The following is a 17,883-nucleotide window of genomic DNA, read 5'->3' on the forward strand; positions in this document are numbered from 1 at the left end:
AAATCAGTATGTCATAAAATATCGGTTGTTATACCCATGGACCATGGCGGCAGGTTAAATGTAAAAGAGACTAAATCGGTGGGTATATATCAGTATTGAGTGTTCAAATTTCGATATATTGATGATACTTACGACATATCAGGATGTTTTCCATTGGCATGGGCCTTTGGTTCTTTGAGATGGTATTGTCGGCATTCATGTTGCAAGGTTCCAAATCTAATCGTAAAACCCTGAGAGCTCACACCCCTACCATGAGAAATGTCTTGTGATATAAAACTCCTTACATACAACTTTGTGGTAAGATATAATCATTCCTGTTGCAAGAATTGACATTGTTTGTCATTTAATTAAAGGAAATGATTATAGTTATATGGTGTGAAGTATGAACTCTCCACTTCATTTCAAAAGATATGTAAACTGAAGAAACAGCTCATTTCTCACACTCTCACTCTTCTGTCTAGAACATTATGTATAAAAAATAAAATGTCCACAGTAGCCTATACTGTTTATATGCTATTCCTCACAACACCTTGTTTTTAGACAGTTGTTATATGATATCTTCCAATTTTTCTAGCGTACATATTCCTTTGATATAAAAACTCTCTCTCTCTCTCAGCAATCCTATATCTCACTCTATAGCTTATCATACCATAAACTTTCGATCTTCACCATGAAAATCAAATCACCGTCACATCTTTGTAGATTCAAGACACAAGCCTAAGCCATGACTTGCAATGAGATGGCCTTCTTCCCTTCGAATTTCATGTTGCAAACTTCACATCATGAAGATCAAGATCATCGCCACCCTCCAACTTCACTCAATCCAATTCTTCCTTCATGTACACCTCAAGACTTCCATGGTAATCCTTTTCTTCCAATTCTTACATATATTTTCACTTTACATTCATTTTATGATTCTAAAAGTTGCTTCTCTGTTTATGTGTTACATTTTTTTTTTATCTTGTGGTGCAGGTGTTGCATCATTTCTAGGAAAGAGATCTATGTCGTTCTCAGGCATTGACGTGTGTGAAGAAGCAAATGGTGAAGATGACTTATCTGATGATGGTTCACAAGTTGGAGAAAAGAAAAGGAGGCTTAATATGGAACAAGTGAGGACATTAGAGAAGAACTTTGAGTTAGGTAACAAACTTGAGCCTGAAAGGAAAATGCAGCTAGCAAGAGCACTTGGATTGCAACCAAGGCAGATAGCAATTTGGTTTCAAAACAGGAGAGCAAGGTGGAAGACAAAGCAATTGGAGAAAGACTATGACCTTCTAAAGAGGCAGTTTGATGCAATCAAGGCAGATAATGATGCTCTCCAAGCTCAAAACAAGAAACTTCATGCAGAGGTAAGAGTTTGAATTTTGCATATGAGTAAACAATATCTAATCCTTTCTTCTTTTTAATAGAAGTGATAATTTTGATAATTCCAATATGAAACCCTGCTGAATCTTCAATGGTTACTTCCTTACTGGGTTTTCTTAGAAAAGAATTTTAGTTTGTTAGTTTTCTGGGCATTTAACATTTCAACATATGCTAAAAATTTAGTGTTTAAGGCTTTGCTCAACCTAGAGAAGTAGATATGAGTGTTGGTCCTTTTTCTTTATTTGCATTTCTAGTTTTTGTCCATTGGAATTTGGAAGGTGGGAATAATTCCAAAATTCTGCATGGTAACATTGTTGATTTTGTATGTGATTTTGGTACTTTTGAGAAAGATTGTTTGTTCTATTGATTTTGTGGGTGGTATTGAATTATTATTCATAAAAGATACCTTTACATCATTTCTTGAACCAATCACCACTTTTAAAAGAGAAAAATTCCTATTCATATCTTGAGTACCAATCATATATAGCTCTAAAAGAACAGAAATAGCACACCACATTTTGGTAAATTATTAAATTCCAGGGGAACATGATTACATACCATTTCAAACTTTTAATAAGATAATTGCAAATGGGCATGTCACATATCATATATCACATATCACATATAAATGTAAATGTATTCTTCATTATTAATGTGGTCAGTTTCAGTTACTCTTTTTTATGTATTCATGCCTTGATCGGGCTATTCATTTGTTGCAGATATTGGCTCTGAAAAATAGAGAACCAACAGAATGCATCAACCTCAATAAAGAAACAGAGGGTTCTTGCAGCAATAGGAGTGAAAACAGTTCTGACATAAACTTGGACATTTCAAGAACACCAGCCATTGACAGCCCTCTTTCTTCCAATCCAAGTAGACCTCTCTTTCCATCATCCATAAGGTCTACGAGTATGGTACAACTCCTTCAAAATACCACAAAATCAGACCTCCAATTCCAAAAGATTGATCACAACAACTCTCAAGAAGAAAGTTTTTGCAACATGTTCTGCAGCATTGACGATCAACCAGGATTTTGGCCGTGGCCCGAACAGAGCCAATTCCATTAAATGAGTCCGTGTATATCATGCCGGTTTCAGATGACCGATTCACATATTGGTGGACAAAATGTGCTTAAGGAGGAAATCAGGCTACCCCCATTGGCTTGAATTCAAATTAGGTTGATGTATAGAAATAGAACATATCCACCTAAAATTCAGTTAGGCAGAAAATGATCGATCAGTTTGGAGAATAAAAGGCTGTTTTTTGAAATTTACAAAACCATGTTGATTTCCCAATGTTTATCAAAGTTGTATAATTAAAGCAATCTAAGTTTAATTAGCTCTGCTAGAGACTGCTTTCAGCTACAGCATGAGCCATGAAATAAATGGATTCTCTCCTTAAGACTTTAGTTGTTTTGCTTTGGGTTATGTCCTTTTGTACATAAACAAAAGAAAGAAAGAAAACACGAAATGCTGTTGTTTGCAAGTATAGTGAGAAAGTTTACATAATGAAGTAGGCCAAAGAGTGAGCAAATTCAACCTTATCCTATAAAGAATTAAAAAGAGCGTATCAAAGCACACATTCCAAGAAGAAAGAAGACAAATAGAAAGAATAGGAAGAAAACAAGGAGGTTGGAAAATGGCAATTCTCGTGAAGGAGACATTGGCAACCTCATTGCTGACAAGAAGAAAATGTTTCCATTTACACTAGTACTATGGCCTCACAAAGTCTATTTTCTTGATAAGAGAGTAAACTTTTTATTATGATGGAGAAGTTGATAAGAGTATACTTTGTTACATATGAGTCACATTGTAACCCATTCTCTAGCATCCAAGTATCCAACACAACAGTGTAGTCACTACCTTTCTTCATTATAACTGGTCTAAGCCTAGAACAAAATGCCTCAATATTTCTAGATATATTGCAATGTCCAATTGTCCACCACATTTAGACTGACCATACCTCATTTTGACACATGGGGGACTGCTGGCCGCAGATATGTGATTACATCCTCATTCAACGAATTCATGTATCAACATCGTGGATCGGTTTATGTAGCTAAAATTGTCGAGAAATTGTGGATTTAACTTCAACTCACCTATCAAAAAACTTGAACTTGTCATATGGACCGGAAATTTGAAAGTGATGCTATTCTTCTTAACATAACACTAATGAAAGAGACTACTTTGGCTATACAAATTTAAGAGCTATGCACTTAATTGGCATAACACTAATAAGTAGTCCTGTGTTACATCAATTGGCATGGTACCGTTCCAATCCACTGATCAATATCATTCAACAGTTATCCAAGGAAAAAAAAAAAAAAAAAATATATATAATATAATATATATATATAAAAAAAAATAAAAAAAGAAAAAATATAAAAAAAAATATATATATATAGCATCCAAAGGAAAGAAAAAAAAAAAAAAAATATATATATATATATATATATATATATATATATGTCCGTAAGTAGAACAAAAATCCGTGGTAGGAGCGAGGACCTAATGAAGTGCACAGTACACTTAGCAAATCTAGTATTCTTCGCTTTGTAATTTGCATACATCTTTATTTATATATATATATATATATATTATAGCTCTACCCTCTTCAATTCAATTGAGGAAGCGTTTCTAGAGTGTCTACCTGTCATAGCTAATTAAGAAAAAATAGAAGATAAAATAGGAAACAAATATTTATCTTTATCCTTAGATATCCTTAGATATATACTAGCTTTCGACCCCGTCCTACGAACGGGTGTCATTATATTAAATTATTGTAAAAAATATTAGCAACTATGCATAGCTATGAGATATGAAAATTATATTAATTAGTCATTCAAATTTTTTGCATCACTCTCTAAAAAAGAAGCATCAAACCTTGATAAAACTCATCGACTTCTTTTTGTTGTTAGGTTTAATAATAGAAGTTTGATTGAAGTTTTGTGATAATGCTCAATGTGACGAAGATAAAATTGAAGCTACTTGAATAGCATGATATTCTTAATCATAATAAAAAAAATTATGATAAACAATTCTTAAAATGCAAAACTATATTTGTCGAGACATTTATTCTCCCTACATATAATACAAACATGTTTTAGGGTTATTAGTTCAATACATTTGCATCAAGTTTCTGATTTTCCATTAATTATTCTTTGAGGTTAGTTTAATGTAGTACATTGCATTCAGTTTCCAATTTCTCATTAATTATTCTTTGATGTTAATTCAATGCAGTTGCATCAAGTTTCTGATTTTCCATTAATTATTATTTGAAGTTAGTTCAGTGAAATTGCATCCACTTCATAATTTCCCGTTAGTTATTCATTAAGGTTAATTCAGTACAGTTGCATCCAGTTTTCGATGTTTTGTTAATTAGTCTTTGAGATTAGTTCAATGCATTTGCATCCAGGTTCCAATCTCCCGTTAATTACTCTTTGAGATTAGTTCAATACATCTGCATCCAGTTTCTGATTTTCCGTTATTTATATTTGAGGTTAGTTGAATGCAGTTGTATCCCATTTCCGATTCCCATTATTTTTTTTTTTTAGGTTAGTTCAATGAAGTTGCATCCAGTTTTCGATTTCTCGTTAATTATTATTTGTGGTTATTTCAATACATTTGCATCCAATTTTCAATTTCATGTTAATTGTTCTTTAAGGTCAGTTCAATACATTTGCATCCAATTTTTTTTTATTTCTGGTTAATTATTATGTGAGATTAGTTTAATGCATTTGCATCCATTTTCCGATTTCTCGTTTATTATTTAATAAGATTGCATTTGCATTTAGTTCCTGATTCCCAATTAATTATTATTTGAGCTTATTTCAATGAATTTGCATCCAGTTTTCGATTTCCCGTTAATTATTTCTTGAGGTTAGTTTAATGTATTTGCATCCAATTTATTATTTATGTTTTGAGGTTAGTTCAATGCAATTATATCCGGTTTTTTATTTTCCGTTAACTATTCTTTGAGGATATTTCAATGCATATTTGCATTTAGTTTCTGATTTCCCACCAATTATTCTATAAGGTTAGTTCAATGCAGTTGCATTCGGTTTTTTATTTTCTGTTAATTATTTTTTGAGTTTAGTTCAATGCATTTGCATCCAGTTTCTGGTTTCAATTCCCATTAATTATTATTTGAGGTTTGTTTGATGTATTTGCATACCATTTACGATTTCCCATTAAATATTTTTCAAGAATTTGCATCCAATTTCTAATTTTCTGTTAGTTATTATATGACGTTAGTTTAATGCAATTGCATCCAGTTTCCGATTTCTAGTTAATTATTTTTTGAGTTTAGTTTATTGCATTTGCATAAAGTTTTCAATTTCCCGTTAATTACTCTTTGAGCTCAGTTATGTATTTGAATACAGTTTTCGATTTCCTTTTACTTATCCAATGTGGTGTGTAATACCAACTTCTACTAATCCATCTGTAATGTCCTTGCAAACATGACATAAAAAATAATTATATTTGATTTACTATGTTAGATCATCAAAGATTATCCAGTTCCCAATTTCCGGTTAATTATTCTTTAAATTATGCATTACTCACTATGTGGAATCTGCAAAGATTATCTATGAACGGGTATTGTTATATTAATTATTCTAAAAAATATTTGCAAATATGCATAACTATTATATATTAATATCATATTGATCACTCATCCAAATTTCTTATAACGTGAAAACCTCATTCTCCATTAAAAAAAAAAACTCACATTTGATAAAACCCTCAAACTTTATTTTGTTGTTTAATAATAGAAGTTTGATTGAAATTTTGTGAGATTGCCTAATAAGGCGAAGTTCATATATATTGATGCTACTTGAATAGCAAGAAGTTACCAATCATACGGAAAGAGATAAGATAAACACAATTCTAAATGCAAAACTATACTTATCGAAACATTTTCACAACATATAATCCAACTATGTTTTGAGGTTAGTTCAATGCATTTGCATCCAGTTTCTGATTTTCCATTATTTATATTTTGAGGTTAGTTCGATGCAGTTGAATCCAATTTTTTATTCCCATTATTTTTTTTAGGTTAGTTCAATGCGGTTGCATCTAGTTTCCGATTTCTCGTTAATTATTCTTTGCAGTTAGTTTAATACATTTGCATCCAATTTCCAATTCCCTATTAATTGTTCTTTGAGGTCAGCTCAATGCAATTGCATCTAGTTTCTGATTTTCCGTTAATTATTTTGTGAGATTAGTTTAATGCATTTGCATACAGTTTTCAATTTCTCATTTATTATTTGATAAGGTTGCATTTGCATATAGTTTCCGATTTCCCGTTAATTATTGTTTGAGATTAATTCAATGAATTTGCATCCAGTTTCCAATTTCCCATTAATTATTTCTTGAGGTTAGTTCAATACATTTGCATCCAGTTTATTTTTTAAGATTAGTTCAGTGCAATTGCATCCGATTTCCGATTTCCCGTTAATTATTCTTTAATATTAGTTACACGCATTTGCGTCATGTTTCTAATTTATAATTAATTTATCTTTGAGGTTAGTTCAATGCAATTGCATCTAATTTTTTTATTTCCTGTTAATTTAATCTTTGAGGGTTAGTTCAATACATTTGCATCCAGTTTCCGATTTCGACAATTATTTTTTGATATTAGTTTGATGTATTTGCATTCAAGTTTTGGTTTACCATTAATTATTCTTTGAGGTTAGTTTAATGCAGTTGTATCTATATTCTAATTTTCTATTAATTACTTTTTAAGATTAGTTCAATGCTTGCATTTGCATCCAGTTTTCGATTTCTCGTTAAATATTATTTGAGGTTAGTTCGATGCATTTGCATTAAGTTTTCTTTTTTTTTTTTTCATTTTATATTATATATTTTGTGAAGTTATTTTTTGTGTAATTTAATTCTCCACATGTAATTTGTTTTGGTTTGGTATATAATTTATTTAAGCCCAACGTCTACTTTAACTCAATCTCGTTATTATATATATATATATATATATATATATATATATATATATATATATATATATATATATATATATATATATATTAGTGTTGAAAATTTATAAATTTATCAATTTAATTAGAATATGTCGTAATTATTGTGGTCAGAATAGTGATTTTTGGAATCCTTGACTATGAATAAATGTTTAAATCCCATTGTGGATGATGCATCAAATTGAAAGGGTTTTAGAAAAATCGTTTTCGGTGGAAACTATTATTTTTAACAATTTAGTTTTTTGTCTCATATTTTTTTTCTTAATTAGCTATATTGTTTAGGAAAAGTTAAAGACTTTGTGAAACTCTATATGGGATTATTTTTCTGTAATTAGTTATAGTATTTAGGAAAAGTTATAGACTCTCTAAAATTTTAGATGAGATTGTTTTCTTATTTATATCCTACTTTTTTATAAGTAGTAATAGAGTTTAGAAAAAATTGGAGTCCCAGCGAGTGTTCCAAAAAATAGACTGGTGAGGGTATAACTATAATATAGATCTAAGGAATTGGAATACGTCGTAATTATTGTGGCCGTAATTGTGATTTTTCGAATCATTAACTGAATAAATGTCTAAATCACACAGTGGATGGTGCATCAAATCGAAAGAGTTTTAGAAAAATCGTTTTCGGTTGAAGTTATTGTTTTTAACAATTTAGTTTTTTGTATCCTTTTTTTTTCCCCCGTAATTAGCTATATTGTTTAGGAAAAGTTAGAGATTCGGTGAAATTCTAAATGGGATAGTTTTTTCATAATTAGCTATAGTATTTAGAAAAAGTTGGAGAGTCTGTGAAACTATAGATGAAATTGTTTCCTTATTTATATCTTACTTTTTTATATTTAGTAATAGAATTTAGAAAAAATTGGAATCTCTATAAGGATATAACTATAATATATATCTAAGGATAAAAATAAATATTTGTTTCCTATTTTATCTCCTACATTTTCTTAATTAATCATGACACGTGGACACTCTAGAAACGCTTCCTCAATTGAAGAGGGTAGAGCTATATATATATATATATATATATATATATATATATATATATATATATATATATATATATATATATATATATATAAAGATTATAGTTATACCCTCTTGGCTCTATTTTTCAAGGCTTCACAGAGTCTCCAATTTTTTGTAAACTCTAATACTAATTACGAAAAAAAAAAAAAATTCCAAATCCTTAGATATATATTATAGTTATACCTCTCACCAATCTATTTTTTGGAATACTCACATAGACTCCAGTTTTTTCTAGACTATATTACTATTTACTAATTACGAAAAAGTATGATATAAATAAAGAACCAATCACATCTAGAGTTTCACAAAGTTTCCAACTTTTCTTAAACAATATAGCTAATTACGGCAAAAAAAAAGATACAAAAAACTAAATTGCTAAAAACAATAGTTTCAACCAAAAACGATTTTCCTAATACCCTTACGCGACAAAGAATAGTTTTCACACTAATCTCAGGTGAAGTTCAACATAACAAAGTTTTTTTTCTAGAAAATGATAATGAAACTATGAAAAAACAAAAGAAAAAATAAATTGAGTTGCTTGAATATTTACTTTATGCATTTGTTAACCACACATGTGACTGGGGGGAAAAAAAATAAACTAATCATAAAATAAGTAACAATACGGGTGTACACCCAAAACAAATAAAATTGTATTGTGTGCACTATATATATGGGCCTAACAAATAAAGTTGGATCAATTTGATATGCCATCTACTGTGAGATTTAGACATTTAGTCATAGTTAATGATTTCAAAAACTACAATTCTTCCCACAATAATTACGATATATTCAAATTAAATTTCTGAATTTTATAATTTCCAATTTTAGAGGAATAGCGAGATTCAATTAAAGCGGACGTTGACTTAAATAAATTATATAACTATTGATTTTGTTAAAGTGGACGTTGGGCTTAAATAAATTATATACCAAATCAAAACAAATTATATGTGGAAAATTAAATTATACAAAAAATAACATCACAAAATATATAATAGAAAATAAAAAAAAAATAACGGCAAACCAATAATGACAAATATTATAATATATATATATATATATATAATATTGCATGAAACTAACGTCAAAAAACAATTAACGGGAAATTGAAAACTAGATGCAAATGTATCGAACTAATCTCAAATAATATTTAATAGAAAATAAAAAATTGGATGCACATGCAAACATTAAACTAATCTTAAAAAGTAATTAATAGACAATCGGAATATGGATATAACTGCATTAAACTAACCTCAAATGATAATTAACGGAAAATCAAAATTTGGATGCAAATACATCGAACTAACATCAAAAAATAATTGTCATGAAATCAAAAACTGGATGCAAATGCATTAAACTAACCCTCGGAGATTAAATTAAAAGGGAATCGGAAACTTGATGCAACTATATTGAGCAAACCTAAAAAAAATTAACTATATATTGGAAACAGGATGCAAATGCGTGAAACTAATCTTAAAAATAATTAACAACAAATCGGAAACTGGATGCAACTACACTGAACTAATTTCAAAAATAAATTGGATGCAAAGTATTGAACTAACCTCAAGAAATAATTAACAAAAAATCGAAAACTGGATGAAATTCATTGAACTAACCTGAAATAATAATTAATGGGAAATCGAAAACTAGATGCAAATGCAACCTCATTGAATAATAAATGAGAAATCAAAAACTGGATGCAAATATAATAAACTAATCTCAAAGAATGATTAACGGGAAATCGAAAATTGGATGCAAATGCATTGAACTAACCTCGAAAACAATTAACAAGAAAATGAAAATTGGATGCAAATTCATTGAACTAACTGCAAAGAATAATTAACAAGAAATCAAAAACTGAATGCAACTGCATTGAACTAACCTCAACAAATAAATAACAGAAAATCATAAACTTGATGCAAATGCATTGAACTAACCTCAAAATATAGTTGTGTTATATGTTGTGGGAATGTCTCGATAAGTATAGTTTTGTATTTAAAATGGTGTTTATCTTATCTTTTTTCTTATGATTGGTAACACCTTGCTATTCAAGTAGCTTCAATATGAACTTCGTCTTATTAGACAATCTCACAAAACTTCAATCAAACTTCTATTATTAAATAACAAAATGAAGTTGAAGGATTTTATCAATGGTGAGTTATTTTTTTTAATAGAGATTTGGATGAGTGATCAATACAATATTTGTATATAATAGTTTTGCATATATAGTTGCATATATTTTTCAGAATAATTAATATGATAGAACCCATTCATAGATAATCTTTGAAGATCCCACATAGTGAGTCAGGTACAATTTAAAGAATAATTAATAGGAAATTGAGAACTGGATAATCTTTGATGATCCCATATAGTAATCAAGCATAATTTATTTTTATGTCATGTTTGCAATTAAGGACACTACAGATGGATTAGTAGAAAGTTGGTATTACACACCACATTAGATAATTAAAAGAAAATCGAAAACTGGATTCAAATACATTTAATTAAGCTCAAAGAGTAATTAACCGGAAATCGAAAACTTTATGCATATATGATAAACTAAACTCAAAAAGTAATTAACTAGAAATCGAAAACTGCTGCAACTGCATTAAACTAACGTCAGAGAATAACTAACGGGAAATTAGAAATTGGATGCAATCCTTGAAAAATATTTAACGGGAAATCAGAAACGGTATGCAAAAATGCATCAAACAAACCTCAAATAATAATTAACGGAGAATTGGAAGCTGGATGCAAATGCATTGAACTAACCTAAAAAAATAATTAATAGATAATCAAAAACCGAATGTAACTTTATTGAACTAACCTCATAGAATAATTAGCGGGAAATCAGAAACTAGGTGCAAACGCATTGAAATAACCTCAAAGAATAGTTAGAATAATCAGAAACTAGATGAAATTGTATTGAACTAACCTTATAACATAAATAATCATAAATCATAAACTAGATGCAGATGTATTGAACTAACCTCAAAGAGTTATTAATGAGAAATCGAAAACTGGATGCAAATGCAATGAACTAATCTAAAGACTAATTAACAAAACATCGAAAAATGGATGCAACTTCACTGAACTAACCTTAATAAATAATTAACCGGAAATCATAAATTTGATACAATTACATTGAACAAACCTCAAAAAATAATTAACAGGAAATTGAAAACTTGCTGCAAATGCATTGAACTAACCTCAAAAAACAATTAACGGAAAATCAGAAATTGGATGCAACTACATTGAACTAACCTCAAACAATAATTAATGGAAAATCGGAAACTGGATGCAACTGCATTAAACTAAAATCATAGATTAACTAATAGGCCGGGAAATCAGAAATTGGATGTAATCTCCTTGATGAATATTTAATAGAAAATCGAAAACTAAATTCAAATTCATTGAAATAACCTCAAAGAATAGTTAACTGGAAATCGGAAACCAGATGTAACTGCATCGAACTACCCTCAAAGCATAAATAACCGAAAATTGGAAATTAGATGCGAACTAATCTCGAAAAATAATTAACGGGAAATCAGAAACTGGATGCAGATATATTGAACTAACGTCAAAGAGTAATTAACGGGAAATTGGAACCTGGATGCAAATGCAATGAACTAATCTCAAAGAGTAATTAACAAAACATTGAAAACTATATGCAACTGCACTGAATTAATCTTAAAGAATAATTAACGAGAAATCATAAACTTGATACAACTACATTTAATTAACCTCAAAGAATAATTAATAGGAAATCGAAAACTAGATGCAACTACATTGAACTAACTTCAAATAATGATTAACGTAAAATCGGAAACTTGATACAAATGCATTGAACTAACCCCGAAACATAGTTATATTATATATAGGGAGAATGTAATGTCTCGACAAGTATAGTTTTATATTTTAAGTAGTGTTTATTATAATTATTTTATTATAATTGGGAATGTCTTGCTATTCAAGTAGCTTTAATATAATCTTCGCCACATTGGGCATTCTTACAAAATTTTAATCAAACTTCTATTATTAAACCTAACAACAAAAATAAGTAGATGAATTTTATCAAGTTTTGATGCTTTCTTTTTATAGGGAGTGACACAAGAAATTTGAATAAGTGATTAATATAATTTTTCTATCTCATAGCTCTGCATAGTTGCTAATATTTTTTAAAATAATTTAATATAACGACACCCGTTCGTAGGACGGGTTCGAAAGCTAGTATATATTATAGCTATATCCTCACCAATCTATTTTTTGAAACAAAGAGACTCCAATTTTTTCTAAATTTTATTACTAATTATAAAAAAAATTATGATATAAATAAGGAAACAATCTCATCTAGAGTTTCACAGAGTCTCTAATTTTTTCTAAACACTATAGCTAATTACGAAAAAATAATCTCATATAGAGTTTCACAGAGTCTCCAACTTTTCCTAAACAATATAGCTAATGATGAAAAAAAATAGGAGACAAAAAACTAAATTACTAAAAACAATAGTTTCAACCGAAAACAATTTTCCTAAAACCCTTTCGATTTGATGCGCCATCCATTGTGGGATTTAGATATTTATTTATAGTTAAGGATTCCAAAAATCACAATTCTGGCCACAATAATTACAACATATTCCAATTAAATTTATGAATTTATAATTTTTCAACACTATAATGTAATTTCCGAATATATATACGGTTAGGCTAGAGTGCCACTCTTATCTCACACTTATTTTCAACCGTCCGATCTCTTCTCAAGATCTGATGATCTAATTCACTCAAAAACTCTGAAATTTCAAAATTTCATAATATTTCAAAATCGAAAAAACGAAATAAGCCAAAAATGCAAAATTGGAGAACTCTCTCTCTCTCGGTCTTCTTCTTCTCCACTCCAGCAACCAAGCTTCTAGAACTCTCTCTCTCTCTCTCTCTCTCTCTTCAATCAAACGATTATCAATTGTTTAATTAAGGTAGCAAGCACTTTCATTATTTAATTTTTTTAATTCGTTTGATTTTTGTTTAATTTGTTTGGGTTTTGTTTAATTCGTTTGAACATCGATTATCAATTTCGGTTTTGTTTAATTCGTTTGATTTTCGATTATCAATTTGACTTAGCACTCAACCCAAACTCTCCTGAACTTGAGCCAGTTCTAGTTCCAACCCATCGTAGTTGGTTACTCCTCAAAGCCACTTCCAACTCGAGTTTCTAACTGTGGTTGGTTGAATTAATTAGGATACTCAGGTTGAATTAATTGATTTAAGAATTAAGATGGGAAGAAATCCCCGAATCCCAGCTATCGTCATTGTGGTGGTGTCGAGGTTCTGCATTAGGTAGTCTCTGTAAATGTGAAGCATAAGCTGCAAAGAGTTGAAACTTTTTTCAAGGTGAACAAAGAATAGTTAACACCTCTTGTCATACTTTGGTAAACTCTGTCGGAGTTTTGAACTCTGTCAGAGTTCGGTGAACTCTATCAGAGTTTTGAACTAGCATATTTGGTGACTCTGTCAGAGTTCGGTAAATTAGCATATTCGGTGAACTCTGTCAGAGTTTTGAACTAGAATATTCATTGTGGTTTGCATCCATTATTGTATTTAGTATATGTCCACATTGTGTGATCTGTGAATTATTGTATATGTCCACATTATTGTATATGTCCACATTGTGTGATCTGTGGAGGTAGGGGGAGAGTGGACTGCCGATAGTGTCAAGACAAAGGTCAGTTCTGTTTTTTTTTCCTGCACATTCACAAGGCACATAGCTTGATTCAATGATTCCGGACGGCTTTGAAGATTTTAGTTTTGAAGATTGCAATTCGAAAGATTGCGGCTTTGAAGATTGTAGTTTGAGACCGAGTTATTTGTTTACGTGTTGATGTCACCTCGGTCTTTGCAAGAGCTTTTGTACACTAAAAAATAGATGGTATAATATCTGCTCTTCTGGAATGTTATAGAGACTTTTCCTTTTTGCCTTTTTTTGTGACAATAATTATGTAACGAAACTCAATGACATGTTTCTCCTGTAGACTTAAACAACAATGAGTTGGTAGTGTATGAGATTTTGATCAATTTTGTGGTTAGGATATTGTTTTAAAGTTCTTTTTTTCAAGTTATTTCTTGGCGGGTTCTGCTGTAGTTGGTTGGTTCTGTAACCAAAAAGGATGTTGGTTCTGCTGCAGTTAGGTAAAATATGCTTTGACGAGGTACCTGAAAAAAAAACAATGAAATCCCACCTGCTTGGGTCTTCATTAGTGCTTTTCTGGTGGTTCATTGACATTAAGCAGCAACATCCTTTTGTTTTTTAAGCTGATGTTGTGAAAAAATAGTAGTTCTAACTCTACAGTTTCTAACTTCTGAGCAGGTAGCCAACTCGAGACTTTGTGTAAACTTTCTTGAGTGCTGACTTGACTGTGTGACAATATGTCTCGTTGTCTCTGTAGTCAAGAGCATACATTTACCTTTTTAAATACACATTGTTGGAAGATTTTTAAATTTTGTCATGTTGAACAAAGAACAATCAACACAATTCATTTAAAAGCAATTTGATACATCATACAGACATAGAGTTGTGATCCAATTGAAACTGAAAATCCCATTTTATTCTTGGTTTAACCATTTTCTTGGTTATACATATTTGTCTTCAACTTTTCATTATCTCCAAAAAAAAATTTATAACCTAGCTACGTGGAACAAAGAAATATATTTGTCAGAACTGCTACAAGTTCAGCAATTCAGCTCCCTTAACTGCATCCAGCTCCAGCAGTTTGAACAGCCGAATTACATAGACTATCCACCCACACAAGACACTAATGACGCTGATCCAGAGCTTTGAGGATTATAAAACTCGAGTTGGATCTGCAACACATAAAATACACTTTTCTTAATACCAACAACAATAACACAATAAAAATTGGAAAAAAAATGAGGTTAATGGAAAGAAAGCTTAACACCAAGTCCACTGGATTTGGAGCAACCTTGACAACACTCTTAAGCAGACATCCTCTTCAGTCTAAGAAAGCTTCAATGCCAACACTCTGCAGCGAATGCCAACACTCTACAGCGAATGCCTCCAGCTTGGGCAATGTGATGGAAACGAGAGACATCATCAGGGCCCATTCCTTGAGGACAACTAACGTAGAAATATGGCTCGAACCCATGAACGTTGCAGCAGACGCTATGCCCTAACAATATATAAAACAGAACACTTAAATTTCCCAACATTATCCAAAAATACATCTTTTTTACGTTCTCAATATCTCTGAACTGAATATCTAGTTTTCTTTTACTCATTTAAAAAGGACTCAACGTCATGTGATGTTAAAAGGAGTCGACTCGACATATACAATAGTTCACCGAATATTCTAGTTCAAAACTCTGACAGAGTTCACCGAATATGCTAGTTCACCGAACTCTGACGGAGTTCGCCGAATATGCTAGTTCATCGAACTCTGAGTTCAAAACTCTGACAGAGTTCACCAAATATGCTAGTTCATCGAACTCGACAGAGTTCACCGAATATGCTAGTTCAAAACTCTGACAGAGTTCACCAAATATGCTAGTTCAAAACTCTGACAGAGTTCATTGAATATGCTAGTTCCAAACTGATAATCCAGTAGTTTACTCATTATTGTTACCAAATAATGATTCCATTTCAGCATCGATGACCATATAGAAAAATTGAGCACAATAATGAATAAACTGCATTGTAAGAATCTTTACAACTTTTCAAGAAGTTAGGTACATTAGAAATTTAGAACGGGCTGATTGTTGGGAAAGTTGAATCTGCCGTAAGCAAATCCCAATCATATAACCTACTACAAAATTGTCTACTTATAGTCAATTTTTTCACTAACTCTTAAATAAGCTAACAAAACTCTATAAATCTTTTTGAAAATAAGAAGTTGAAGTTATGAAGAGCTTTATGATCAGCCAAAATTGCCACTAAACCTCTTCAAGATGTGCAAGAGGCCAGTGCAAGGGGTGAGAACAAATCACTATGTTTAAAGCTAAACTAAAGTTGATATATTTAGTTTCATTAAAAATATAAATTGTTCAAACGAATTAAACAAAACCCAAACGAATTAAACGAAAATCAAACAAATTAAAAAAATTAAATAATGAAAGTGCTTGCTACCTTAATTAAACAATTGATAATCGTCCGATTGAAGAGAGAGAGAGAGTTCTCCAATTTCTCGTTTTTTGCTTTTTTATTTTGGATTTTGAGAAGAAGAAATTTCAGAATTTTTGAGTGAATTAGATCAGAGAAGAGATCGGACGGTTGAGAAAAAAGTGTGAGATAAGAGTGGCGTATAAGAGTGGCACTCTAGCCTTTTGATTTATAACCACAACTTCACATACAAAATGATTTAAAAAATCTTTTGTACAAATTTCAAAAAAATTTATATATAGTGAATTGTGGTTATTTTAAATTTGGTCCTTATTTAAGGTCCTTTTAGGGCCGGTGTGAGATAAAAGTGTGAGATAAGTGGCACTCTAGGCTAACTATAACCACAACTTCACATACAAAATGATTTAAAATAATATATATATAGCCATAAATAACATCTCTACAAAATTCAACTCGTTATATATATATATATATATATATATATATATAATATAATATATATATATATAAACCAACACGTTAAAAAATAAATTATATACCAAAAAATTAAATTATAAAAAAATTAACAAAATAACATTATAAAATATATAATAGAAAAAAATAAAATAAAATAAAATAACCGGAAAAGCAATAATGACAAATATTTTAAAATATATATAATACTGAATGATTAATAGAGAACCGAAAACTGGATGCAAATGCATCGAATTAACCTCAAATAATATTTAACGAGAAATCGAAACTGGATGCAAATACAAGCATTAAATTAATCTTAAAAAGTAATTAATAGAAAATCGGAATATGGATACAACTGTATTAAACTAACATCAAAGAATAATTAATGGGAATCAAAACTTGAATGCAAATACATCAAACTAACATCAAAAATAATTGTCGAAAAATCGGAAACTGGATGCAAATGCATTGAACTAACTATCAAAGATTAAATTAACGGGAAATCGGAAACTGGTTGCAACTACATTAAACTAACCTCAAAGAAAAATTAATTATAAATTGGAAACATTATGCAAATGCGTGGAACTAATCTTAAAGAATAATTAACAGGAAATCGAAAACCGAATGCAACTGCACTGAACTAATCTCAAAAAATAAACTTGTTGCAAATATATTGAACTAACATCAAGAAATAATTAACGGGAAATTGGAAACTGGATGCAAATTCATTGAACTAACCTTAAACAATAATTAACGGGAAATCAAAAACTATATATGCAAATACAACCTTATCAAATAATAAATGAGAAATCGAAAACTTGATACAAATGCATTAAACTAATCTCATGGAATAATTAACGGGAAATCAGAAACTGGATGCAAATGCATTGAACTGACCTCAAAGATTTAATTAATGGAA

The 17,883-nt window shown here is 30.1% G+C and overlaps 1 protein-coding gene across 1 annotated transcript; it reads left to right on the forward strand.

The window, feature by feature from the left end:
• The first annotated feature begins 375 nt into the window (after positions 1-375).
• ATHB13 (Homeobox-leucine zipper protein family) lies at positions 376-2,766 on the forward strand. The gene is made up of 3 exons (XM_086594583.1): positions 376-860; positions 973-1,349; positions 2,085-2,766. The coding sequence occupies exons 1-3, from the start codon at positions 725-727 to the stop codon at positions 2,430-2,432; spliced, it is 861 nt and encodes a 286-aa protein (XP_086450709.1). The 5' UTR covers positions 376-724; the 3' UTR covers positions 2,433-2,766.
• The last annotated feature ends 15,117 nt before the right edge of the window (positions 2,767-17,883 follow it).

Source organism: Coptis chinensis, chromosome 1, assembly GCF_015680905.1.
Source record: "Coptis chinensis isolate HL-2020 chromosome 1, ASM1568090v1, whole genome shotgun sequence".
Taxonomy (NCBI): Eukaryota; Viridiplantae; Streptophyta; class Magnoliopsida; order Ranunculales; family Ranunculaceae; genus Coptis; species Coptis chinensis.